Here is a 25,755-nt window from a genome sequence, read left to right on the forward strand (position 1 = left end):
TACTCTCTGCAAGGGAATAGGTCAGGGCTCAGGGCCTCCTGGAGTGACTCTCCCTTGGTCCTGGCCCAGGCCAGTGGTGCCCTTCCTCTGGGACCCCAATAAGTGGCCCTTCCAGCAGGTCCTGAGTGTGTGTATATGGACCTCATGCCTTCCCGGCATGCCCAGAGACCGGTAACCTCAGGGACCTTGGGGGTCAATGCCACATCCACAGGCATGGAGCCAGCAAAGCAAAGACCATAGTCAGGTGTGGTCGTAGTCAGGTGTGGTCCCCTTGCAGAGTCTTCGGTCCCCAGGTCCCACGCTCTCGTCAATGCAGCAGGCTGCAACAGACGGGTGCTTCTAGGGGAGGTGTCTAACGAAAGTGGCTGTTCCTAGAGGGGGGGTCTCTACCCAGTCACTTGCAGACACCTGGCACGGGGGTCTACAGACTCCAGCTACATCCAACCCAGAGTGGATGAAGTTGGCAGGGTGATGATGGTGCAGGGGTCCATTTCTGTCCTGCTTCAACTCCCATCTTTACAGCTGGGATCTTCTTTGTACAAGTACCTTGAAACAACTTTTGCAAAAAACAGAAACAAAAACACACACTGCGCGGTGTGCAACGCTTAATCCCACTCAGAGCAGAGCACGATCTCTGTGATTCGAGCACTGGCTACCAATAGTCAGAAAGCGCAAACACACAAGAAACCTGTCTCGAAAAAACAAAAACAAAAAAAAAAAAAAAAAAAAAAAAAAAAAAAAAAAAACACACACACAGAAAAAAAAAAAAACCTCTTTCTTTGGGTTCACAGGTAACTAGAAGAATGAAAGTCTGGAGTCTTCTTGTGACCTTTCCTCAGGATTATCTGATGACCTCTGGAGTGGACTCCTTTATCTCTCAGGAACTGTCCTCTAGAAACAGGTCACACCTAACCTCATTCTTCCTCAAGGCCTAAGGCAGAAAGATAAGAACACTCAGGCATCTTACACTGTCTTGTTCCAGACCCCAAAAGGCCCTAAAGGTCTCCCACCACCATCCCAAACCTGCAGTACAGCTTCCATTCTGAGAACAGCAGAGCCCTGAAGGGCAGAGCACGACCCCATGAGGTCCCTGAGAAGGGCAATTATATACTGCCATAGGGACGCAGCACCTGGAGTCAGAGTAATTAGCTCCGGAAGATCAGATTGTCCCCTCAGGCGATGAGGACTTCTCATCCACAGCTAGGCCACCTTGGCCAGGAAGGCTTAGCTGTGCATACATCTTGCTCGCTCCCCAATTCTTCTGTTTTAACCCAAAAAAGCTCATGTCAGTTCATGAAGTTGAACTTGGGGGTCACTGGATCACTTTGTTCTGTTTCTCAGTGTGTGCACTGATTAGATCTCCCCCCACCATGCCTCCATTGTTCATCCCTTCCATTGGTGTATTGGGGGGGATGAGTGGCCAAGCGTAGCCTTTTAAGGTGGCTGGGGCAAGAGACTGTGACCTAACAGTCTAGTTAACTTGGAGCACTCTTGGAGCGGAACTATGTCCTGCTTTATCTGCCTTCCCAAAAGAAAGTCCAAAACTAAGGTACAAGGTTCAATTTAGGGTCCCAATCCCAGTATGTGACGGGTTCTGTGGCTCAGGAAAGTTGTTCATCTAACTTAGAGGAAAGTCTTCTTCTGAGGGCCCCATGGGTGGAAGGTCCCTGGCACAGCCGCCCCAGAGCCCCGTTACTGGCACTGAGGGACCCTAACTACCCTCCTGCAGCTTCTGGATGTGGTTGGGGTCACCCCTGCCTACAAGACCAAGAGCTTTCCTAACTCTTGAGTGCTCTGGGTTGGGTCAGGGCAGAAGTGGTCTGACTGGGCATTCGTAGGAATGTGGGCTGTCTGTAGTTTCCGTTACTGTCCTTTAGCAGTGCTGGTCTCAGCTTGGAGTACTTTGGGACTCAGTGTGTGGCGGAATTGCTCTTTTCTAGAGTGCCAGGCGCCCTCTTGAGGATTCTTGGAGAATTGCATTGTGTGTGTGTGTGTGTGTGTGTGTGTGTGTGTGTGTGTGTGTGTGTGTGTGTACAGCATTGTCTCTGCTCTTTCTCTTTCCAGCCCTGTCCCAGCCCTTACAGTTCATTCCCCCACCCACACCCTTCGCATAGCTCAGTCCACCCGCCATTCTTCCAGGAGACAGAGTCTTCATTTTGAGGTCCCGGGGTGCACCAGACCCTGTCCTGGCACCAGAAGGCTTTGGCGCCACTGATTTGGAATTTACCTATGTAATTAAGCATCCCTTCCACTTAGGATACTTTTGGCATTTCCCCCCCAAGTGCAACTGAGGTACCTCCATCATCTCTTCAGTAACTAAATTTAAAATGATAAACGTGTCTCCGGGCAAAGCTGTGTGGGTTTGGAAGTCCCAAGGTGGCGCTGACCCCCTGTACCTGTCTTCCCCCCTCTCCAGTGGCTTGTCCAGGCCCGATGGCCAGTCATCCTCTCTTCCCCGTCGTCCATCCGTGGGCCGGGCCTGACCTAACTCACAGCTTCGCTTCCAGCCGAGTCAAGATTTTAGATCGTTATGTCCACAGTTCGTTCTCTTTGCCCCGACTGGCCATGTCTTCCAGCCAGTCAAATCTTCAGGTCTGCCCTGAGGCCCAGCCGTTAAGGGGGCCTCCTGACCAGACTGACAGGAGCCTGAGTGTGGAGGCCACCTCTCCTTCCTGTTGGAGGAAAGACCAGTCACCCTCCATCTGAATGGCTGTCCTGGGCCCCTGACACTGTCCACAGAGCCCATCCAGGAGCCAAACTTTCCTTGAGCTAGCCTGAGCCTCCCAGCCCACCAGACCCTGGCTGGATCGGGGTGGTGTAGTTCCACACATCTATTGCTCGGCATTTGGAGGCTGAAAGTAGGACTGCCTTGAGGAGAAGGCTAGCCTGGGCTATCGAACAAAACCCTGTCTCAAAAGAGGGGGTGGGGAAGCCCCACTATAGCTCAATCCTGAGGCTGCCATGCCTGTCAGCATTTGGCAGGCGGAGGCCAGAGGACTGCAAGCTGAAGTCCAGCCCGAGGTACACAGCAACACTGTCTCCAAAGGCAACTGAAAAAGAAAGAAAAGAGCCTTTCGGGAAGGGAATGATCTTGAGGAACCAGCAGAAATGGCCATAATCTTATCTCCTTGCCCTATGCCCCCCGGGACCTGCGTTAGACTGAGAGAGGGGACAGTGGAGATGACAAAAGCCATAGAGGGCCTGATCCCCGTGTCTACAGGGAATTTAGCGCTGGGTCTATCTCAGTCTCCAGCCCTTTGGCTGTGTGGGGGAGGGTGAGCCCAGGCTGGTCCTCCTGGTGTTCTTGCTGCTCTGCAGGGACAGTGAGGGGGTGGGGTGCTTGCAGTTATAAAAAGGTCCTGATGTATGTAGGCTTCAGCTGGCTTGGGGGATGGGTTGAAGTTATTTCTGGCATATGGTGCTAGGTCAAGTGTGCTCATGTTAATAGTCTCCATAAATAAACTGGAGATGTGAGGCAGGAGGATCACAAGTTCAAGGCCAGGCCATACAGCAGAACTGTCTAATTGGACAACAGCAAAACAGAACTGAGCAAATGACCGCCACACAGTCAAAAGCCAGCCATAGCGGCTTTGCTTGTGATACCAATATTTGGTAGGCTGAGGTAGGAGGGTGCTCTGAGTTCGAGACTAGCCTGGGCTACATAGTTTCAGGCCAGCCTTGGCAACAGTAGAACATCTCTTAAAACAGATCCAAACAAAATCCTCCACTACCACCAAAAGCCCTTAGAAACGCAAATTCCACTCTTCCTTGAGCCCAGAGAAGAAGAGAAAAAGCCTGTGATCAGAAGTCGCCACAGTTCAGGGTTTCCTGATCTTGGCCCCCCGGGAACTTCCTCTTGGGACACTTACCTACGCAGAGGAGGACTTGGGGGCTCTTGTTACAGTGGAGTGGGGGTGGAAGAGAGGAAGGAGAAAGTGAGAGGCCAAGCTGATTCCCAGAATTCCTCAAAGAAGCCCCGAGGGAGAAGGGAGGGTCCGAATGTGGACCGAGACCTCTGTTTCAGCCAAACAGCGCCTTCTGGGAACCAGGAGGTGACGGGGGCTTTTTTTTTGGTTATTTTCAAGACAGAGTTTCTCTGTGTAGCTCTGGCTGTCCTGAATCTCACTCTGTAGACCAGGCTGGCCTTGAACTCACAATGATCTGCCTGCCTCTGCCTACCCAGTGCTGGGATTAAAGGCATGTGCCACCACCGCCCAGTGGGTGAGGGCATTTTAAAAGCATGAAACATGCTCCTTCTGAAACATCAGCCTGCAGCTGGGTGTGGTGGCTCAGGTAATGGCAGTGCAGGGGGCTGAGGCAAAGGGGTTGCTGGACACTGAGCGTTCAAGACCAGGCTGGGCTACATAGGTGGTCCAGGGAGCCGGGGTATAGTATAAACACTCGGTCTCAATAACACAAACTGGAGACACACCCAGAGAAAGGAGACAGACGACAGACAGAGACAGACAGACGACAGAGACAGATAGGTCAGTAACTAAATTGCTCGCTTCTCAAGTGCCAAGGACCTGAGTTTGGATTCCCAGAACCCTATGAAAATGCATGTTGCTGGGCGGCGGTGGTGGTGGTGGCGGCGGCGGCGGCAGCAGCGGCGGCGGCCCATGCCTTTAATCCCAGCACTCAGGAGGCAGAGGCAGGCGGATCTCTGTGAGTTCGAGGCCAGCCTGGGCTACAGAGCGAGATCCAGGAAAGGTGCAAAGCTACACAGAGAAACCCTGTCTCGAAAAACCAAAGAAAAAGCACTGGCTTCTCTTCCAGAGGACCCGGGTTCATTTCCCAGCACCCATGTGGCAGCTCACAACTGTCTGTAACTCCAATTCTAGGGGATCTGACACCTTCACACCAATGCACATAAAATAAAGTTAAATAAATTATTTTTAAAAAGAAGAGAAAATGCATGTTGTCATCTCACTGACAAGATGGAAGATGGATACCGGAATGTCGTGGACTTCACCAGCCAGCTAGCCTACACCCTTCTTAGTGACATCCCAGGCCAGCGAGAGACCCTGTCTCAAACAAACGAAAAGATGGAAGGTGCCAGAGAAAGGACACTCGAGGCTGTCCTCTGATCTCCACATGAAAATACACGTGTGCACATCCACACCATACAGACACCCCCCACACATGACCATGCACATACAAAAACCAGCCAAACAAAACACACAGCTGAGGCCAGAGGTCTGAAAGCCGGTATGTCAGCAGGGCCCGCTCCTTCTCAGGGGCTCAGAGCCGTCTTCTGCTTCTGCTGGCTTACAGCATTCTAGACCTTCCTGGCTGTGGGGGCGTCCAGCCAGTTTGCCCACCTCCCAGAGGGCATGCTCCCAGATGACCCGTTTGCCATAGCGCCCTTCCCTGTGCCCAACCGTGCCCAGCTTCCCTTGTTCTCACAAGGAACCAGTTGAATCTGCCAAGTCCCTGCTTCCAAATAAGAGCACAGTTCCAGGAACAAGGAACATTGTGTGTGTGTGTGTGTGTGTGTGTGTGTGTGTGTGTGTGTGTGTTTGCACGTGTGTGTGCACGCCATGGCACATGTATGATAGAGGACAACTTTATGGAGTCAGCTTGCTCCACCTTTGCATGGGCTCCAGGGATCTGACTCAGGTTATCAGAGGCAAGGCAACACGTCTTCACTCTCTGAGCCATCTTGGTAGCCCAAATAAGTTAACTTTCGTCAAGCTCTTCCCCAGTCCCTGGTCAGTGCTGAGGACTGAACCCAGGATTGACCTTCCGCACGCTAGGCAAGTGCTCTACCCCTGCGCTACATCCCTACTCCTTTGGAAACGGACCTTTTGGAGCGACAGGAGTCAACACACAGCAGTGCCTAGGAGCCTTCCCCAGAACTCTATTTTTCAATCAGTGACACAGGCCAAAGAGTAGGACAGTCTTTATTGGAGCTTGGAATGTTCTAGCAATTCACCTGACTCAGGCAAACTGAGAAAATGAGCAGCAACAGTGGCAGACACCAGCAGCGGGGGTGTCCTGGCTACATTAGGAATCCGGCTCGCCGGCGAGCAGGACACACACACACACACACACACACACACACACACACACCTACACAAACTCACACTGGCTCCCTCCTTCCTGGTGAGTCTGAGGCCAGGCACCTCAGCCTGCTCCACACCTCTTGGAGAGGCTCGTCCACTCTGGGGCATGTGCTGAGCTGAGCCTGAAGGGACCAGTCGTGGGCCTGGGCTGGAGGCGCTGGGAGCAGCAGGTGCTTGGCAGTTTTGGAGAAGGGGATGCAGGACAAGGGACGGGTCAGGGCAGAGGGAAGATGCTGAAGAGAGGACAGAGGGGAAGAAGGGCATCTCCTCTCCTTCACTCCACCTTGCAGCATGGCCAGCGCTCTGGGCACAGAAAGTCTGGGTAGCATCAAGGGGGCCCCCTGTGTCCTAGGAAGGCACTAAAACGGGGAGCAAATCTGAGGAACCTGGCATCTCCCCGAAACACTCCCAGATGAGGAGGGTGGCTGAGCGAGCGGGTCTGACATGCCAGCTGCTGGGGTAACAAGACTGGGAAGCAGATTCCCACTTCCACCCCAATGGTGGAATGGGAGTGTGCTGAGAGACAGCCCCTCTGGCCAGCAGAGGGGAGAGGGTGGGAGGCTGGGCGGCCCCTTTGCCCTCAAGGGCAGTGAGCGGGAGCCTGACCTCACCCAGATGTCCACGGTAGGAGTGGGGGCAGGAGTAAGGACCCAGAGTCTCCTGCCCCGAGGCCAGGGCTACCAGAGCACAGCGCCATCCAGGTTCCCATAGCCTGGCTCAGCGCGCAGCCTCCAGTATGTATGGTTGGTCACCCACCACTCCTTGCCGCTGCCGTCCGTCTGCCGCCTGCGGGGAGAGCAGCAGTAGGTGTGGGTTAGGACGGTAGAAGGCAGGCAGGTCCCATGCCTCCCACAATCACCCTAGTCAAAGCCGAAGCGGGTAGTGAGGAGCCGGCCGGCCGGGCTGCAGGGGGACCCGGGCAGCAGGGGGACGCAGAGGGGCGGGCGGGCGGGCGGGCGGGCGGGCTGAAGCACCTGAAGAAGCGCGCCTGGTGCACTATGTTGTTCTCCTCCATCACCCTCCTCCTGTCCCGCTGCAGCTGCTCTATCCTCCTCTTCTGGGCCTCAGCGGCCTGTATGTTCCCCTCCTCCAGATACCTGATGATCCGGGCGTCAGTCAGCGCGCTGGCTAGCCAGGGGGGTCCCCAAAGCTGAGGCCCCTGCCCCGTCCCCATTTTAAGGAGTTCCTGGGGAGGTCGGCCCGGCACTGACCTCTGGTCAGGCCGCAGCCGTGTGTCGGTGGAAGGCAGTGTCCGCTTCAGCTCTGCGGTCAGCTCATTCAGCTCCAAGGCGAACTGAGTGAAGCCGAAGTTTCGCTCATGGTCTGGGGGCATCGAATCTGGGGGAGGCAAGGGGCTGGGGCAGGTGGACTGGGTCGCAGCCATCCTCACCCTCCCCAACCCTCCCTGGATACCCCACTTACTGGGTTTCCAAATGCACTGCCCACCCGGTGGGGGGCCACGGTACAGCCCCTCATGCCACTTCCCGAAGAGGCGGTGGAGGACGCGACCACTCCGGCTGAGCACCGCACCTTGTACCTCGTGGATGTTGGAACTCCAGTACTTGGCCTAGGGCGGAGAAGGCAGGGCCTGGGTGAGGGGCTCCCCGCTCCCCCCAGGGTGGAGAGGCGGGTGGGGTGGGGGGGGACGCGCGCAGGGGGACACGCCTACCTTGCAGAAGGTGATCTTGCAGTGGCAGGAACTGTCCTGTGTGTTTCGGATAAGCACCTCTCCGTAGTGCTCAATCCAGCGCTGGCCACTCAGGATGTTGTGAATACAGGACGTCACCTTGTTCCACTCAAAGTGGTCCCCAAACCTGAGAGAGACAGGGCACATGAGGGCAGCAGCCAGCCAGCCCTGGGAAACAAGCGGGCTGTGGATGCAAAAGCTCCTGTCTGAAAGGGGTACCACCGAGCCCCGGCACCAGCTCTGCGAGGCACGACTCTTGTTCGTCAAGTGGAGTTGCCATCACAGGACGCCCCACTGAGCATGTCTGGATCCCACAACAAAGTTCCTGAGTGCCTAAGTCACGGAAATGAGAGACTACGAAAGGGTCACTGACACACTTTAGCTCTGGGTGTTTTTGTTTTCGAGACAGGGTTTCTCTGTGTAGCTTTAGATCCTTTTCTGAAACTCAGTCTGTAGCCCAGGCTAGCCTCCAGCTCACAGCGATCTGCCTGGCTCTGCCTCTTGAGTGCTGGGATTAAAAGCATGGGCCACCACTGCCCGGCTAGTTCTGTTTTTTTTGAGACAGGATCTCACTGTGCAGCCCAGGCTGCCTTGACCCCACAGATATCCACTTGCTTCAGCCTTTCAAGCGCTGGGACTAAAATCAGTGTGCACCATCGCACCAAGACCCTGCCACTCTAAGTAAAAGGCCCCTTTCCTTCTCAGCTTCTGATGCCCATCTGCAAGATGAACTTGGATGAAGGTTTTCTTTTTTTCTTTTCTGGTTTGTTAGCTTGTTTTTGTTTTTTGTAGACAGGATTTCTCTGTGTAGCTCTTGCTGTCCTGGAACTCACTCTGTAGACAGGGCTGTCTCTGCTTCCCAAGGGCTGGGATTAAAGGCATGCACCGCCACACCCAGCTGAGATGAGGGTCTTCAAACATGGTTTGTGATCCATTAGTCCCAGCATCCATTTAGATTTCTGTGTGTGTGTCTGGGGGGGTGGGGGTGCCTCACATGCATGTTGGTTTGAGGTCTCAAGTGCATTTCTTAATGCGAGTGATGATCAAAAAGTTGTGAAAGACACTTAGTCAGATGACCTCGTTAGGCCCCCACCCCGGTTCTCGGGTGTCTCACCTTCTTTACAGTAACTGAAGCAAATGTAGGTGTAAAATGTACAAACACAGCCTGCTGTCACCTCCAGCAGCTTCAGGCTAGACTAGAGCCTTCTATCCAGCCGGGGCCCCACTGGCAGCCAGGAGAAGGCCCATGGGCAGGCCTGGCCACTGGGAGTTACAGTACTCACCTGGGCAGGCTGACGTTGACTGTCCCCACAGGCACGATCTCCAGGGATTTGCCCCAGAATTTGTTCTTCCACTTCATGTCTTGGGGGGCGGGCAGGGAAGCAGAGACAAGGCCAGAGTGATCCAGAGTGTTCCAGCCACCCCCACCCTGCTGCCCATGACCTTTGTGCCCATCCAGCCCCACACCGCTTACCTTGCCAGAAGATGAAGTTCTCAGATTCTGCGTGACATGCGGAGATCGGGGGATGATGGGAGACCTTGATAAGCAAAGAAGTCCTTAACACTGCCCCTGAGGGGCTTGGGGCCTTCTCCTAAACCTCCCCCGACCCCGATTCTCCGATTCCTACCTAGTTTCAGGGGAATCAGTTAATTCTTTTTTTGTTTGTTTGCTTTTGTTTTTGAGACAGGGTTTCTCTGTGTAACCTCCCTGCCGTCCTGGAACTCTCTGTAGACCAGGTTGACCTGCCTCCCCAGTGCCGAGATTAAAGGCCTGCGCCACCACTGTACAGCTTGAATCAGTTATTTCCAAGTCATTTGTTCTTGCAATCTCCAGGCACCATCCAAGTCCATTATTCCCCGCCCGCCCCCCCCCCCCCCCCCCCCCCCCCCCGTTCATCTGCCTTGCTGGCCACCGACTGACCCTGGTGATGGAGCCTTAAGCACCTTTGGCCAGACATTCCCTGCAACACACCAAACAGGGCCTCCGACCTCTGCCCTGAAATCCAGCCCTCCCCAAGGACCCTCTCCATCCGCCTCCTCCCCAGACAGCTGCTCACATCCTGCTGGCTCTACTCCACCCTCTTGGGAACTCTCGGCCTTATCCTGACTTGGAATGTCTCCACATCTGCGACCTTCAACTCGGACATTCCCGCAGCCTCGCCTCCGTGCCTCCCAGCTGCCTGTCATTCTGTCGCTAGCTGCAGCCAAGATTTCTCACTAGTCTGCTTTCTTGTGGTCTGCAGACACCATCCTGGCTTCCCTCCCTTCTGACCAGCACTTCTATCCTCTCACCCAGCACCCTCAGCCGCTTGCTCCCACCACCAGCCAGAAACATCAGTGCGCATGGCGAGGTGGGTAAACGTGCTCTTCACCCTGACACCCTGAGTTCTCTGGATTCTACATGGTGGAAGGAGAGAACAGACTTCACAAGCTGTCCCCTGACCCCCAGATCTGTGCTGTGCACATGTGCTCATACACACACACACACACACACACACACACACACACACACACGTAAATAAACAGAGTAGACATTTTTTGACATGAGGGGTTGAGGAGTTGGCTCAGCAGTTAAAAGCACCAGCTGCTCTTGCAGAGGACCTGAACCCAGTTCCCAGAACTCACATCCATAGTTCACAACTGCCAGGCGGTGGTGGCGCACGCCTTTAATCCCAGCACTCGGGAGGCAGAGCCAGAAGGATCTCTGTGAGTTCAAGGCTAGCCTAGGCTACCAAGTGAGTTCCAGGAAAGGTGCAAAGCTACACAGAGAAACCCTGTCTCGAAAAACCAAACCAAACCAAAACAAAACAACAAAAAAAAAGTTCACAACCGCCTGTAACTCTAGCTCCAAGGGATTCTAACCTCTCTTCTGGCCTTCGTGCTACCTGCCACCTGGAGCACACACAGACACAGACACCATAAATAAAAATAACAAATAAATCTTGGGGACTGGGAAGACATCTCAGTAGTTAAGAGCACTGGCTGTTCTTTCAGAGAACCTAGTTTTGGTTCTCAGCACCCACATGGAGGCTCACAACAGCCTGTAACTCCAAGTTCCAGGAGCTCTGACGCCCTCTGGTGGCCTCCACTGGCATTTTATAAACGTGCACAGGCGCACACAGGCAAACACACACATAATAAGATGAATAAATCTTTTTAAAAACGGGCAGCACAGCCACTCTGTGTGCCCCTGGCTTTGACCTCACCTGGACACACAACCCATAGAGGGGACAGCCAGTTCCACATAGCTCTAAATCTAGGCCTTGAGCACCCAGAATCCTCTGAGGTCCTAAACCTGAGCCAACCCTGTCATACCCTTTTGCCCTTGTAGTCGGGGGAGAACAGAGCAGGAAAAGGCATCTCCTCCCACTCTGGCCTCATTCCTGCTCCCTGCTCCCTGCTCCCTCCTCCCTTCCAGGCTGGCTCCCCTGCCCGGAACAGCAGCTCCTTCATGGCTCCCCAGCCCTCCCACACCACTTCTCTCCAGTCTTTCCTTCTGTGTGGCCCTTTCTCTATGAACAGAAGGATTTCCTGTTCCTCCCATCCTAAGCAGCAGGCCTTCCTTTTATGTCCCACATAAACATTCATAGCACTTTTATTCATAATACCCCAAACAGGAAACAATTCAAATGTCAATCAAAAAGGACATAAGCCAATGGTTGTCCCTCCACACAAAGGGATATTCATTAATAAAGGAATATACTATTGTCACACTCGACAATATGAATAAGGCTTTATACTGAGTGAAGGGAGGCCCCTGGGAGTACACACTCCATGAGTGTGTTTTAAGCTTCCCCCTGCTAGATATTCAGTCTCTGCTGGTATCTGTGCCCATCATTTCTGGCAGGACATGAGTACAGAAGCCCCCTCTATAGGTCAGAATGGGAGGATCCTTCCTGTTGTACACACTATTCTGCTACATAAAATTTTCACCCTCTTTAAGCCCTGATCTCAGGAGGCAGAGGCAAGTCTACTTAGCAAGTTCAAGACCAGCCAGGGTTACACAGTAAGACCGTGTCTCAAAAAAAACAAAGCAAAACAACACCAACAAAAACTAAACAGACGAAGAAATTGTCTCAGCCCCTCAGGTCCCTCTGGTGACCACCCTTTTCTCCTCTTTCCCTTGTGATTACATTTCTTGAAAATAGTCTGCATTTTTTTCTAGTTTTGAATTAAATTTTTTTTCTTAAAAATTTAACTGCCAGGCGGTGGTGGCACATGCCTTTAATCCCAGCACTCAGGAGGCAGAGACAGGCAGATCTTTGTGAGTTCGAGGCCAGCCTGGTCTACAGAGCGAGATCCAGGACAGGCTCCAAAACTACATAGAGAAACCCTGTCTCAAAAAACCAAAAAAAAAAAATTTTTTTTAACTGGGCTGGGCAGTGGTACCACACACCTTTAATCCCAGCACTCAGTGGGGCAGAGGCAGGCAGATCTCTGTGAGTTCGAGGCCAACCCAGTCTACAGGGCGAGTTCCAGGACAGCCAAGGTTACATAAAGAAACCCTGTCTCGATAAACAAACAACGACAACAAATTTATGTAGATGTATGTTGGTCTGTATGTAGGTATAGGCACCATACGCCTCTAAAGAACAGAAGAGGGCATCAGATCTCCTGGAACTGGAGTTATAGTAGGGTTGTGAGCCACATTGTGGTGTTAGAAACTGAGCCTGGGTCCTCTACAAGAACAGTGAGAGCTCTTAACTCCCGAGCCATCTCTCCAGTCCCTAGTTTAAAACACACACACACACACACACACACACACATACACACACACACACACACACACACACACACACACACACGCACACGCACACACACACACTCAGAGGTAGAAAGATGGATCAACAGTTAAGAGCATATACTGGGCAGCTCCCAAAACATCCTGTAGCTACAGCTCCAAAGAAATCCAGCACCTCCTCCTGGCCTCCCAGGGTACTGCATTCACATGCTCACACACACACACACATATAAACATACATTTTTTATATACATACACTATTTAAAAATGTAAATGGGGTGGTGCTGGAGAGTTTGCACAGCAGTTAGAGCATTGGCTGCTTTCCCAGGGGTCTTCCTATGCAAGCAAATAAATCCAAGTTCCATTTCCAGAACCCATATGGCAGCTCACACACATCTGTTACTCCAGTTTCAGGGGACCTGATGTCCTCTTTTGTCCTTTACAGCACCATGTATGTAAATACTATATAGACATACATGCAGGCAAAACACCCACACACATAAAATTTAATATATATGCATACATATCTACATACGTGTGTGTTTATTTTATGTGTGTAGGTGCATGGGAGCATGTGTACCACGGCAGCATGTATGTGGAGGTCAGAGGACAATTTGCAGGAATTGGTTCTCTCTTTCCACCAAGTAAAATCATGGGCTTAAACTCAGGTCATCAGCCTTAGTGGCAAGCATGCTTACATGCTGAGCCATCACACTGGCCCTTTTTTTTTTTTTTTTTTTTTTGAGACAAGGTTTCTCTGTGTCACCCTAACTGTCCCAGAACTTGCTCTGTAGTCTGTAGGCCAGGCTGGCCTGGAACTCAGAGATCCCCTTGTCTCTGTCTCCCAACCAGGCTTTATTTTTTTTTAAACTTTCACTCTTATTGGGGATTTCCACTTTTTTTCCTTTTTTTTTTTGTTTTTGTTTTTTTTTTGTTTTGTTTTGTTTTGTTTTTTTGAGACAGGGTTTCTCTGTGTAGCTTTGCGTCTTTCCTGGAGCTTGCTTTGGAGACCAGGCTGGCTTCGAACTCACAGAGATCCACTTGCCTCTGACACCCGAGTGCTGGGATTAAAGGCATGCGCCACCACCGCCCAGCTTTTTTCCTTTTTTTGAGACAGGGTCTCTATAGTTCTGGCTGTCCTAGAATTCACTATGTAGACCAGACTGGTCTCAAACTCACAGAGTTCCTTCTGCCATTACCTCCCCAGTACTGGGATTAAAGGCATGTGCCACCACACCCAGCCTTTCCAACCTTTGGATGTGGCAATATCATGTCATCTACAAATGTGTCAGGCTGCATTCTCAGCCAACAGGCTGCAAGCTGGGTAAACCTGCAGCTTTCTGTATAATTTCATCTCTACCCTGTCCTTTCTGTCCTTCACTCGAGAAGTCACTGGCACCCCCAGGTCCTAGTAACACACCCCACAGGGGATCCTGATTTTTCCTGCCCTCTAAGCTGGGACCCCACTGATCTGTCCCCTTTTCCCAGCCCCGGTCTACAGGCCTTGAAGGACATTTCCTTTAAGACAGGACATTTCCCTGAGGAAGTCCCACCCGGGGGCTGCTAGCTCCTTTCTTCCCGCCCACCTTCTCTCCTGCTGGGTGGCATCAGCTCCCAGGCACTGAATCTCCTCACCAGCCTCATTTCCCAGCACTGCAAGGGACCCCTCTCCACTCCCTCCAGTCTGCTGCCCACACAAGGCCGGCAGCTCCTTGGGGCAGGCAGCCCTCCACCCCATCACGTGCCATAGTGCCTGGCACACGGTCGCTCGCCACGCTCTTCTCCATCCTCCCGGCTGCTGAGTTCTGTCAATGGTGGCACATACACAGCTCTTGGATTCAGCATGCCACAGGCTAAGTGCCCGTTGTCCTCGGCTCTCAGGCAGAAGACGTAATGGCTTGATAATGGCTCCTGCCAACTGTTGCCCACCACGGCCTGAGTGCTCTTTACGGAGTGCCACGGTGAGCACACCACTTCTCTGTGCTCCCCATGCCTCCCCTGCCTTCAGATTTAGAAGCAAATAAAACCCCAGAGTGCACCTCACCTTCACCTACAAAGCACAGGGTTTAGCCTGTCCTGCCTTCAGCCGGCTGTAACTTTGCTGAACACCCTATCCTACACACATGAAACAAACCAGTCTTTCAGCTCTTTACCTGGACTTTCTCTAACCCACCCTTCCAGACCTAGCTAGCAGCGATGCCCCGCACAGAACACCGTGGGCTGTGGCTTTCCGCGCCCCTCTCGAGTTGTTTCGCTCTGCCTCCCATATGCAGAACAGAGCTCTGCCCCATTAGCATGTGCCTGGCCCAGGGCCACCGCTTCCTCTTCTCCCCCATCCCCTGGCCCACCTTCTGGTCCCCAAACCCAGGCCTTCCCCTGCCCCAGCCGTGGAAACAGCCCTCCCACCTCGGGGCTCACACCTGCTCGCTGATAAACCGGAAGCCCCGGTCAGGCCGCTCACACTCGTAGGTCTCCCCCAGGACCGGGTTGAAGGGCTTGCATCCCGCCCGGTGGTACGTGGAGGAGTAGGCAGACACGGCAAAGGCTGCAATGTACACCTGTGGGAAGGCCACGGAGAGTGAGTGCCCCGGGTGCCGGGGGACCCCAGGAAGGAGACCGCAGCCCATCGCAAGCTAAGTCCGGGGTTTTGAGGCGGTGCTTCAGCAGTAGGGACCCACCCAGCCAGGATGGGAAAGACAGACAGAACCCTGGGGAGGAACGAGTGACCCTGGGTGGGTACCATGCGCTCGCAGGGGTCAGCCATGCGGCTGGCCTGGTCCAGGAGGCTGCTGTATTCCAGCTCCTCACAGAGCCTCTGCAGTGTGTTGAGCGGCTCGTTGAGCTGCACGGGCATGGACACCTTGGACAGGTCTTTGCCGATGTTGTTGCGGAGGATGTTCCACAGGCTCACGTCAGTTCCGGGTCCGCTGGCGGCGGCAGGCAGCGGCGGCGAGGGGGCCCTACAGCGATCCCTGGGACACACCCCCCTGGGCCAATGCAGTCACTTCAGTCTCCCTCTGGACACTGGTGGTCCAGATGTGCCAGGCCCGCTGCACAGGACTACCTCCTAACCTCCTCAGGCATCCCAGCGTTGCCCACTAGGGGAGGTGACTGAGGATCTGACTGCTTGTGGGCTCCTGGGGATTTGGAGGGGCAGCAGAGCTAAGAGCCACCCAGGCAGGACAGTTCCACCGCCATGCACAAGTGCTCAGAAGTTGGGCCTGAGTCTCATCCTGGCCTCTGTGCCCTGATGGACAAACAGATGCTGGGATGCAGATCATCCACTGTCCCCCCACTATTTTGTACAGGGACAGGGTCTCATTGGGTTGGAGCTCAGTATGTAGCTGAGGATAATCTTGATCTGATCCTCCTGCCTCCACCTCCCCAGTGCTCAGATGACAGGCCAGTGCCACTGCTCTCGGTTTATGCAGTGCTGGGGACTGAACCCAGGGCTTTGTGCACGAGGCAAACACTACCAACCAAGCTACACCTCCTGTCCTCAGCCAGTTTTATAGAAGAAGAAATAAGCTGGGCAGTGGTGGCCCATGCCTTTTTTTGTTTTTTTTGTTTTTGTTTTTTTTGTTTTTTTTTTTTTTGTTTTTTGAGACAGGGTTTCTCTGTGTAGCTTTGCGCCTTTCCTGGAACTCACTCTGTAGCCCAGGCTGGCCTCGAACTCACAGAGATCCACCTGCCTCTCCCTCCCGAGTGCTGGGATTAAAGGCGTGCACCACCACTGCCCGGCAGCCCATACCTTTAATCCTAGCACTCAGGAGGCAGAGGCAGGCAAATCTCTTGAGTTCGAAGCCATCCTGGTCTACAGATTGAGTTCTAGGACAGCCTGGACTACACAGAGAAACCCTGTCTCAACAAACCAGAAAATGAAGAGAGAAAAAGGAAGAAAGGAAAGGAAACGGCTGTAGAAAGTAAAATGGCAGGCCAAAGCTCCTCTGCTAATGAAGGACTCAAGCAGAACTGTCCCTCTTAAGGGACATGTCATACCCTATTAAGCCCTCCCAGCCTACTGGAATGAAAGTCAGCACCATTCCCAAGCCTGGTCAACCTCCCAGAACTGTCCTCCAAATAATCCCCAGCTCATGGTTCCAAGGTCAATTCTGGAATCATTACCCAAAGCCCACCAGACACAAAGGACTGCCTCTACATGGGACCCGGACCATGGGCAAACAGCATCTCTACACTCGGACCCGGGCCATGAGCAAACAGCATCTCTACACTCGGACCCAGGCCATGAGCAAACAGCATCTCTACACTCGGACCCAGGCCATGAGCAAACAGCATGTCTACACTCGAACCCGGGCCATGAGCAAACAGCATCTCTACATGGGACCCGGACCATGAGCAAACAGCATCTCTACACTCGGACCCGGGCCATGAGCAAACAGCATCTCTACACTCGGACCCAGGCCATGAGCAAACAGCATCTCTACACTCGGACCCGGACCATGAGCAAACAGCATCTCTACACTGGGACCCGGGTCATGAGCAAACAGCATCTCTACACTCGGACCCGGGCCATGAGCAAACAGCATCTCTACACTCGGACCCGGGCCATGAGCAAACAGCATCTCTACACGGGACCCCGCTTCACCCTTGTCCCACTCCCCGCTCATCCCATTGGTACCTTTTTGATAGCAGTCGGCTCCCCTGAGGTCCAACACCTCCTCAGACAGGCTGGTGGTGATCTCACTGGCACATGACTCCTCTTCCTCAGAGCCCTGATCAGGGAGAGTGGATAGGTGGGGTAGACGGAATGGCAGTGCCCGGGACCTGGCAAGATCATGACCAGCTAGCCCTCGATGGAGAGAGACAAGGCTGGGCGAGGAGGACTTTTGGTCCTAAGATATCGTCCTGTCCCGACTGGTGCTTGACTTGTAGGAAAGAGCTTGGGGAACTCGAAAGGGAAGCTGAGGGGTGCTGAGGTCCAGGGTCTTGGGGGACAGGGTCAAAGGAGCAGGAAAGCTGGAATGGGGCCGTGGGAAGACGACGTCAGAGACCACAGTAAGGTGAGGTATGTCAAGCAGGGGAAGCAGTTTCAGAAGAGTCATACCATGGGTATGCTCTCTCTCAGATAGATAGCTGCCAAGGTGGGGGGGAAGGACACAGGAATCTCTGGAACCCAAGCCCATCTTCCCCGGTCCCTCCCTCCTGCTGCCGGCTTCCTCCTCCTCCCTCACCTCGTTCTCAGAAGAGCTAGCGGAAAGGAGAACCTCACAGGCATCGAAGAACTCGGTGTGGGAGTCAGCGAGGGACAACACACTGCTCTGGGACAGCTGGGGGGTCAGCTCTCGGCCTTTCATGTACAGAGCTTCTTGCTGTGGGGGCCAGATGGACGTGAGACCTCAGAGGCCACTGGAGTGAGTTCCTGGAGAGGCAAGCCACCCCACCTCCCCCCACCAGACTCCTGCCAAGCGGGAGGAGGAGCAGAGGGGAAGAGAAAGGTTGAGGGACAGGGGAAAATCTGGACTTGGAAGAGGTGGTGGGCACCAGCAGAGCCTGGCTCCAAACCCTTTTCCTGTACTGGCTCACTAAGTCAGGATCACTGCTGCGCACCCCCCACACACACACACCGCCATGGACAGGTACAGCTGTGTCCCCACCATGAAGACTAGAAGACCAGGACCCAGAACACACAGCTGGCATGCAGTGGCATCACACGCAGACTCTAATTCAGCCTGGTTAAGACTGCGGGACCACGGGCCCATCGGTTAGATCCTCTGGGCTTTCGTTTCATGATGCAGACATGTCCAACCTGTGGTCCACGGGCTGTCCATGACTGAATGCAGCCAAGAGTGGCTATGAACGCAGCCCAATACCAAGTCATGAACTGACTTAAAACATCATAAAAAAATATTTGTTGTTGTGGTTGTTAACTCGGTGATGTGGTCCTTGAGTGTGAATTTTGTACACGACAATGCCACACTGGAATGTCAAAGGCTGGGCAGGCCTGGTGGAGGGGTAGGAACCAATGCCTCATGGGCTCTGAAGCAAAAGCAAAAGTTCTCAGAGGCTGGACGTGTGGCTCAGGGTAGCCTGCTTGCCTCGCATGCGCAAGGCCCCAGGTTCCAGCCTCGGTACGGCAAACAGAACAAGACATGAGGTACAAGCCGTCTGCAGAACTCGCCAAGAGAGCTGTGATGCTAAGTGAGAGAAGAGCAAGCCGGAGCCCCGCTTACCCTCCCGCCACCTACTTCTAGACTCCACATCAACCCTGTGCCCTGCCCCTGGCCCTCACCCCTGAAGAGAAAGCCCCGGGAAGTCAGCAAGCACCCACTGTCCATCCTAGATCCTCACCTCCTCCGGATTGAGGGAACTGAAGGAGTCTGCTGTGGTGTCTGAGGAGATGGATAGTGAGTGGAGGCGTCTCTGACCATCTGGGGCCTCAGAGACCTGAGGCAGAGGGTGAGGGACTAGGTGTGGGAAGGTGAAATCCTCCCCGACCTGCCACCCTCACCCACTCAGGGACGGCTTCTGTCAACCCTGAGCCCTGGCACAGATTTGCCCATGGGACCCGCAGTCCTCAGTCTCGGGCCCTCCCTCTGATCAGATGCCGTGTCCCGGAGGCTCACCGCCATCCTCGACAGCTCTGAGCCCTGATGCAGGTCTCTCAGTCGATCCCGTTCTGTGGTGAGGGCAACCAGGACGCTGCTGAGGGAGCTGTGGACTGCCAGGGGCAGGCCAGACGGTCAGACCCTTCTTCCTCTCCCGACCTCTTGACCCACGCCTGACCACCGCCTAGCCTGTACTTACCCTTCTGGGCCAGGGCCCAGAAACTGCGCTGCAGGTGGGCATAGTCTGGAGGTGGCAGCCCACGGTGGCCAGAAGAGTCCCGAGACTCCAGGTACCGAGACAGGTTGGGAACAGAGCCATGGAGACGACCAACCTGTCGGCGAACAGGAGGGGTGAAGGGACCGCTTCCTCCAGGGCACGGCATCCCTGCATGGGCTGGCACCCCAGCTCACCCGTCCAATGGTGTCATCCTTGGCAAAGCCCTGTGTGCACCACATGCGACTGGTCCGTTTCCCCTTCTTGGGTCTCTCAGTTGTCACCGAGGCCTGGCAAGTTGAGGAAGAGTAATTTCACCCACCGGGTTGGGAAAAGCCATGGAGGAGAGCACAGATCGCCCAAGCACATGGGTGTGGCATGCTGGCAGTGACCCAGATAAAAGGAGCAAAGAGACAGCCTGGAGGCAGCTGGAGGCAGGCAGGCAGGCCGGCCCCACGAAGGGGTGGGGATGAGGGGCCCTGAGCAGTCCCTGCCTCCTCCCTTGACCTTACCTGGTGTGTGGGGATCACAGGGGCCGAGGGGATTCGGTGTAGGGACTCCAGGCTCTGAAGGAGTCTGTGTAACTCCTGGAGCTTACCCTGGCATTCCGAGAGCGCTGGGGAGAAGGAAGGAGGGTCATTGCTCTCCTGGAGGTACCAAGGTTTCCAGTCTGTCCCCTCAGTTTCTTGACATCCAAAGATAAAGCTGGCAGCCAGGGAGAGCCTGACACTGTCTCCTCTCTGTTCAGGAGCCCAGAGCATTTCCAGTCCTGTGGTGTAGCCGCTTCTGATTTTCTGGGAGGCCGGTAGCCCACCCCACCCTGTTCACAGACTACCCCTCACCTCTTCTGCCTGTGCCCAGGCTGGGTGTCCTACTATCTGTCTCTCCTGATTTACACACACTGCTCTCTCTGGGTCACTGTGTGGTCTCCTACTGCAGGAACACAATTCTAGAATTTTACCACATTGGTCCCAGGCAGGAGTCTCTGTTCCTGCATGATGAACCTACTCTCTTCTGTAAGTTGGGGCTCCTCAGGGCACTAAGATTTGATCATCTTAGAGGCAAAGGGTGTCTCCCCCAGCAGAGGGGGTCATCTGAGAAGGTGATGGAGGTAACATTTTTCCTTGGTGTTCCCTGCCCAGATGTAAGAACATGGGCCGTACCACAGAGGCTCTGGGCCAGGGACCCTCACCATGAGAGCAGCGGTCTAGCCCATCACTGTCCCTCAGCCAGGATGACACTTTCTCTCGAGGGCCAACCCCAGGTAAGGCTGAGGCACTACCTGCTGTTAGCGTCTGGGTACCAGGAACCTGTGGGGGTAAGCCAAGGGTCAGGAAGGATGGTGCCCAGCTCTCTGGGTCTCAGTTCCCCACAGCCTCCATTCCTAAATCTTCACATCCCCCGCCCTCACTCCAGGGCCCATCTTACCTTTCGGTGAGTGGCACCGGGCATGTCCAGACGCTGGGCCAAGCGATGGGCTCGGAGCTGGGCCACCCAGCTCTGGAACAGGTCCTGGGATTTGATCTGTAGAAACGATCGAGACAGATAAGAAGGGAAGGGTTGCTTTCCAGGAGCAAAACGTCAGGTCTCTGATCTCTAGGCAAGCAGGGAATTTCCTAGAGCACCCAGTTTGTACAAAAACCTATTGCAGCCGGGTGGCGGTGGCGGCGGCGCACGCCTTTAATCCCAGCACTCGGGAGGCAGAGGCAGGAGGATCTTTGTGAGTTCAAGGCCAGCCTGGTCTACAGAGCGAGATCCAGGAAAGGCACAAATCTACACAGAGAAACTCTGTCTCAAAAAACAAAAAACAAACAAACAAACAAACAAAAAGCCCTATTTCTGACAGACAGTCTGACGCCCCAAGCATCTGAGCTCCGAGCTCTGTATCTTCCCGTAACAGTCAACCGTGAGAGTGGGCCCACTCCTGGCTGTTTCAGACAGTGGAAACTTTCATCTTGTCAGACTCAGAGAAGAACCCTCAGCTCCTACATTTGTGCCCTGACACTTCTGCCAGGCTAGTGCCCAGAATACTTTGTTCCCACGGATGTCACCTTTAGGTGGTAGATGTTGTCTTCAGTGTCAAGGTCAATGCGCTGGGCCTTTTTGTTGATGGACATGACTGACAGCCGGACATCGATGGAGCCATGGAGCTTCCCCTTGGCGATCTGGAGTGGAGGGTTGGTGGGAGACAGGGGACTGGTTTGAGGGTCCCGGAAGCGCAAGGTCACCACCTCCTAGAGGCCACTGTAGACTCAAGGGCCACACACCTCAAATCACATATAAAGGGGCTTGCTCATCACCTCATCTGCATGTCCATCTTCTTACAGGTCTGAGAAGTCAGCAAGCAAGAAAAAAAAATGCCACCCCCCCCCAACACTACATGGTAGGAGAAAGAAGACCCCTTGGAGGGAACCTGGGAGCTCAGCCTTGTTTCCTGCTCCCAGCACAAGAGGACGACAAGGACAGGGGGACAAAGCCCTCACTTTTGGGGCGCTTGGTTTGCAATGGGCATCATCCAGATAAGTGCACAGGAGGCTGAGTGTTCCCCACCCCAAGTCAGCAGGAAGGAGGTTGGGCCCAGGGAAGCAATTGTCTCATGGTATTTTGGGTTCTAGGAGCCACAAAGGAAACCAAATGGACAGTTTCTACACACAACCTATACCCATCTCTGTGCCCGTCAGCCATCTCTGGGTGACATCTAAGACCTAATGCCATTATGTACCTGCTGTGGGAATGGTAACTCTAGGGAATCATAGTGAGAAGAAAACCTCTATGTGTTCAGTACAGGTATACTTTCAAAGTGTGTGTGTGTGTGTGTGTGTGTGTGTGTGTGTGTGTGTGTGTGTTGAATCTGCAGATGTGGAGCCTAAGGCTGCAAAAAGCCAAGAGGTTCCTGAAAGTGGAACTGAGTGAGAGTCGACCCTGCTCTGGTTAACTCAAGACTCCCCCCACCTGCTCAGAACATTCTGGGGCAGGCTCCTCCACACCCCAAACCCGGAACCTGACTTACATCTTGTCGAGTCGTGGCATAGTGGAGGATCCCATCCTCGAGCACAAAGTACCTCTGTATGGGAGGGACAGGACCGGGCAGCCAAGAGCATGGGGTAGGGAGAGAGCAGACAAACACACGTTTTTTCTTCTCCTTCACCACACATGAATGCCAGGGCTGTCTCGCAGTCTCCCACATGGAGCTCCTCCCTTGCCCTGACATCCTACCTTGTGCCAGCCCTTAAGAGGCCACTTCCTCTTCTTGAGCAGGTGTCCTTCCTGTCTCTCGGGCATGGTGTCCTCTGCTCCCAGTCTGCCCCGAGGCTCCTCCACCACCTCCCACAGCTCGGAGGCCTGAAATCCAGCGTAGATGGAGGGCAGCAGCTGGTGAGCCCACGACCTCAGTCCATCCCCCAGGGTCCCAAGCTAGGCCCACCCGTCACTGCTTTTCTGCTCAGACCTGCTGGGTACTACTGGGCTTTGACGATTGAGTACTCTCAGCCAGGGAGGGAGTGTCCCGTTCTTGGAAGTCCATGAGGGAGGAGAGGGTACTTCCTGATGAGGAGGGTAGAGCAGGGTGGACAGGGAAGAGTGTCACTTTGTCCTGTGGGAGCCCTTGAAACACAAGAAAGGCCCATGAGTACTCCCCTGCTGTCATGTTCCCACCTTTGGTCTCTCCTGCACTAAGATACACACCCTGCACTCACACGCCATCCCCGCACCCTCAGCATGCCCTGACACCACCAGGAGCCTAGGCAGTATCACCCAACTCAACCCCACTGTGGCCACTACTAGGAGGGGTAAGCTAGCAGGCAGCCTGTGGCTCCACCTGGGGCATACACCCCAGGGATCCAGGAAATGTTGTTTTCTTGAGGCTGGGCAGGGAAGAAGAGGGTCCAAGAAGAGATGAAAGGGCCCAGAGTCTGGGCGGCCAAGGACTCCTCAGCCCAGCTGCCTTTTCCTCTGGGATCTCTTTGCGGATCTCCATGGCTTGGCAACTCCTCTGCCACAATTGCCCTGCAGACCACCCCTCCAACTTCTACTAACCCGCCTCTTAGCGGCCACTTCTTGTGCTCCCATTTTCTGCATGGGGAAACTGAGGTTTGAGACAGTCCTATTTCCACATGCCCGGAGGATACCCACCTTGGATTTCTTTTTACCCATTTCAACAATGTCCTCTGTGCTCCTGAGAAGCACCTCCCTCCCACCCAGAAGGAGCAGGACACTGGCTGGCTGAGACACTGTGGGTGGGAGAAGAGGTGGCCAGGAACATGTCCAGGTCCCGCAGCAGTACCCACAGGCGCCTTTGGCACTGGCTCTGGCCATCCTGGCTCTGCCAGGAGATCAATAATGCATGAGGCTCTATGTGTGTATGAGAAGGGGGAGGGGACTGGAGGGGTGATGTTGCCCTGTGTCTGGGGAAGCGGCTCACAGCTTATGCCGCTAACAAGCACCTGAGGAGTTGAGGCCCAGAAGGGACAGGGAAGTGACAGTGTCAGTGTGGCCAGGAGGTCACAGCAGAAGGACCCAGGCTGCAAGAGGCTGACCCAAGGGGAAACTCCTGCATTCAGCCATTCAAAGTTTCCAAACTCTTCTGGTGTTTGGGTATGTCTACGGCCTTGTCGGGGCCCCTGGACTCGGGCCATTCAATGCTGGCCCCCCGCAGAGGTGGGAGGTGTCTACCCGTAGGAAGGAGAGTCGAGACGAGCCAGGTGAGTGTCTGCTAACCACCACCATTCTCAGCCTCTTTCCTGGAGGAGCTGACCCACCAGCTGCAGAGGAGAGGAAACCCTCCCAGGAATGTCAGGTGGTGCCAGCAAGGCCCCCTTACCCCAGGGTCCATGGACGCCAGTGCTTCTTGGTCCGTACACCAATCCGCCTCTGAGTCACTGTCCCCGAGTCACCGGCTACCTCTTCACAGAGCTGAGCAGCGGCAGCAGCTGCTGCAGGAACCAGGAAGGAAGGAGACGTCGGAGCCTCCCCTCCAGCCGGATCTCCCCACCTGCCCCTCCCCCGTCGCCTCCTCCCGCCAAGCTCCGGGCTGCCGCTCAGCTCTGCCCCCCTGCTCCCGGGAGGACTAAGGACGGACGGACGGAGTGGTACCAAATGACTTGGTGACTTGGAAGTGAGGGGCACAGTCCCCACTGGGCATAGCTCCACACGGATCAGAGGACAGGAAAACTCCTGGCTTCAAGCCATTGGAGGTAAAGGATTTATTCTGGGCAGCGTGGCCTTGACCCCGGTGAGCACTCAAGGCCATTTCCTTATTCATCCTGCCTCTCGGTTTACACCTGAAATAGATGGCACATTTTGACTAGCGAAGCTATCAAGTTGACTGGGAAGGGACAGAGACACCCTCCCACCTCCCACCACCCCTGCATACTCTGGGACATGACAGACTGCCAGAAGCAGAGTCAGCAGGGCACTCAAGGGAAGAGGGACAGCTGAAGCCCCACAGAGGCTATCCACCCGAAGAGAGCGAGCGACGCCCTATCAGGTCGGCTGTGGGGTCAGGAAATGCCAGTGAGGCTTTGGGGTGGGAGTGGCTCTGGGGCAGTCACCTGGGGCTGTTAGAAAGGAAAGCCAACTTAGGGTCCCTCCCCTGACCCCCGACACCTTCGCCCACTGCTGGAGCACTGTGCTCACTGGCTGAAGTAATTAAGAATTGACTCTTGAGAAGTACCTACAATTCATCCAGATGGATGTACACCAAGTGACAGGTTTGGTGCCCGAGACACGGCGGCACCAGCAGGCTGTGGCTATGAACCCTCGTACGGCCTCAGAAATGATGTGGGCACTTGTCTGCCCAACCTTGTCAGATTCAAGGTCTTACACACCTCAGGGATACCTGCTGTCTGGGCTCCCTTCGTAACCCCGGCATAGACAGAGCCTTCCAGGAGGGAGGGATGCTGTGGGCAGGACCAGGCAGGCATCTGGAAGCACCGGGCAGCTGCTCTGACATCCAGAGCCTCAAGGGCCTTTTAAATGATTGAGCATCCCTGGGCATCCGCAGAGCTGGGCACCGTAAGAAGTTGGTCCCGGCCCAGGCCAGAGGACAGCTGCGGCAGATCCTCAACACCAGTGTCTGTCCAGGACTAAAGACGTGTGGCCTTGCTCCAAGTCTGGGAAGGAATGCTGAGGAACCACTCCTCATTCAACCCCATCCACCTAAGATGTGTTCCAACCAAGGACAACACAGGCCACAGGCTAAGCATCTTCCTTGTTCGAGGCGCTGATCTCTAAGACCAGGGAAGGCCTCCTGAGACAGCCCCCAGAGCCATATTAAATGAATTCTAGTTCCCCTAGATCTTTTGTGCTACCTGCCACAGCCTTCCTAAGGAAAGGCATGCAAGACATGGTATCTGTAAGGGCAGGTGACCAGAGAAGAGGATTTTTTAGGAAGGAAAGTGAGAATTTAGAGATGACTTGAGATAAGCCAGAGAGTCACAGTAAGATCAAGAGTCCAGGGCTGAGACTCGACTGCAAGCACTTGT

General features: G+C 54.4%; 1 protein-coding gene across 1 annotated transcript; it reads right to left on the minus strand.

The window, feature by feature from the left end:
* Nucleotides 1-5,885: 5,885 nt before the first annotated feature.
* Nucleotides 5,886-24,256, minus strand: Osbpl7 (oxysterol binding protein like 7). Its single transcript, XM_028869064.2, is given in 24 exon segments — nt 5,886-6,851; nt 7,040-7,162; nt 7,277-7,403; nt 7,488-7,632; nt 7,735-7,879; nt 9,036-9,114; nt 9,227-9,290; nt 14,914-15,051; nt 15,234-15,427; nt 15,430-15,480; nt 17,133-17,226; nt 17,686-17,823; nt 18,803-18,898; nt 19,078-19,172; nt 19,259-19,391; nt 19,471-19,563; nt 19,786-19,889; nt 20,466-20,583; nt 20,702-20,797; nt 21,325-21,438; nt 22,284-22,337; nt 22,490-22,615; nt 22,722-22,876; nt 24,093-24,256. Coding segments are annotated over 23 exon segments (2,511 nt in total). The 5' UTR covers nt 22,797-22,876; nt 24,093-24,256; the 3' UTR covers nt 5,886-6,742.
* Between the last annotated feature and the right edge of the window lie 1,499 nt (nt 24,257-25,755).

The sequence above is a fragment of the Peromyscus leucopus genome, chromosome 8b (assembly GCF_004664715.2).
Source record: "Peromyscus leucopus breed LL Stock chromosome 8b, UCI_PerLeu_2.1, whole genome shotgun sequence".
Classification (NCBI taxonomy): Eukaryota; Metazoa; Chordata; class Mammalia; order Rodentia; family Cricetidae; genus Peromyscus; species Peromyscus leucopus.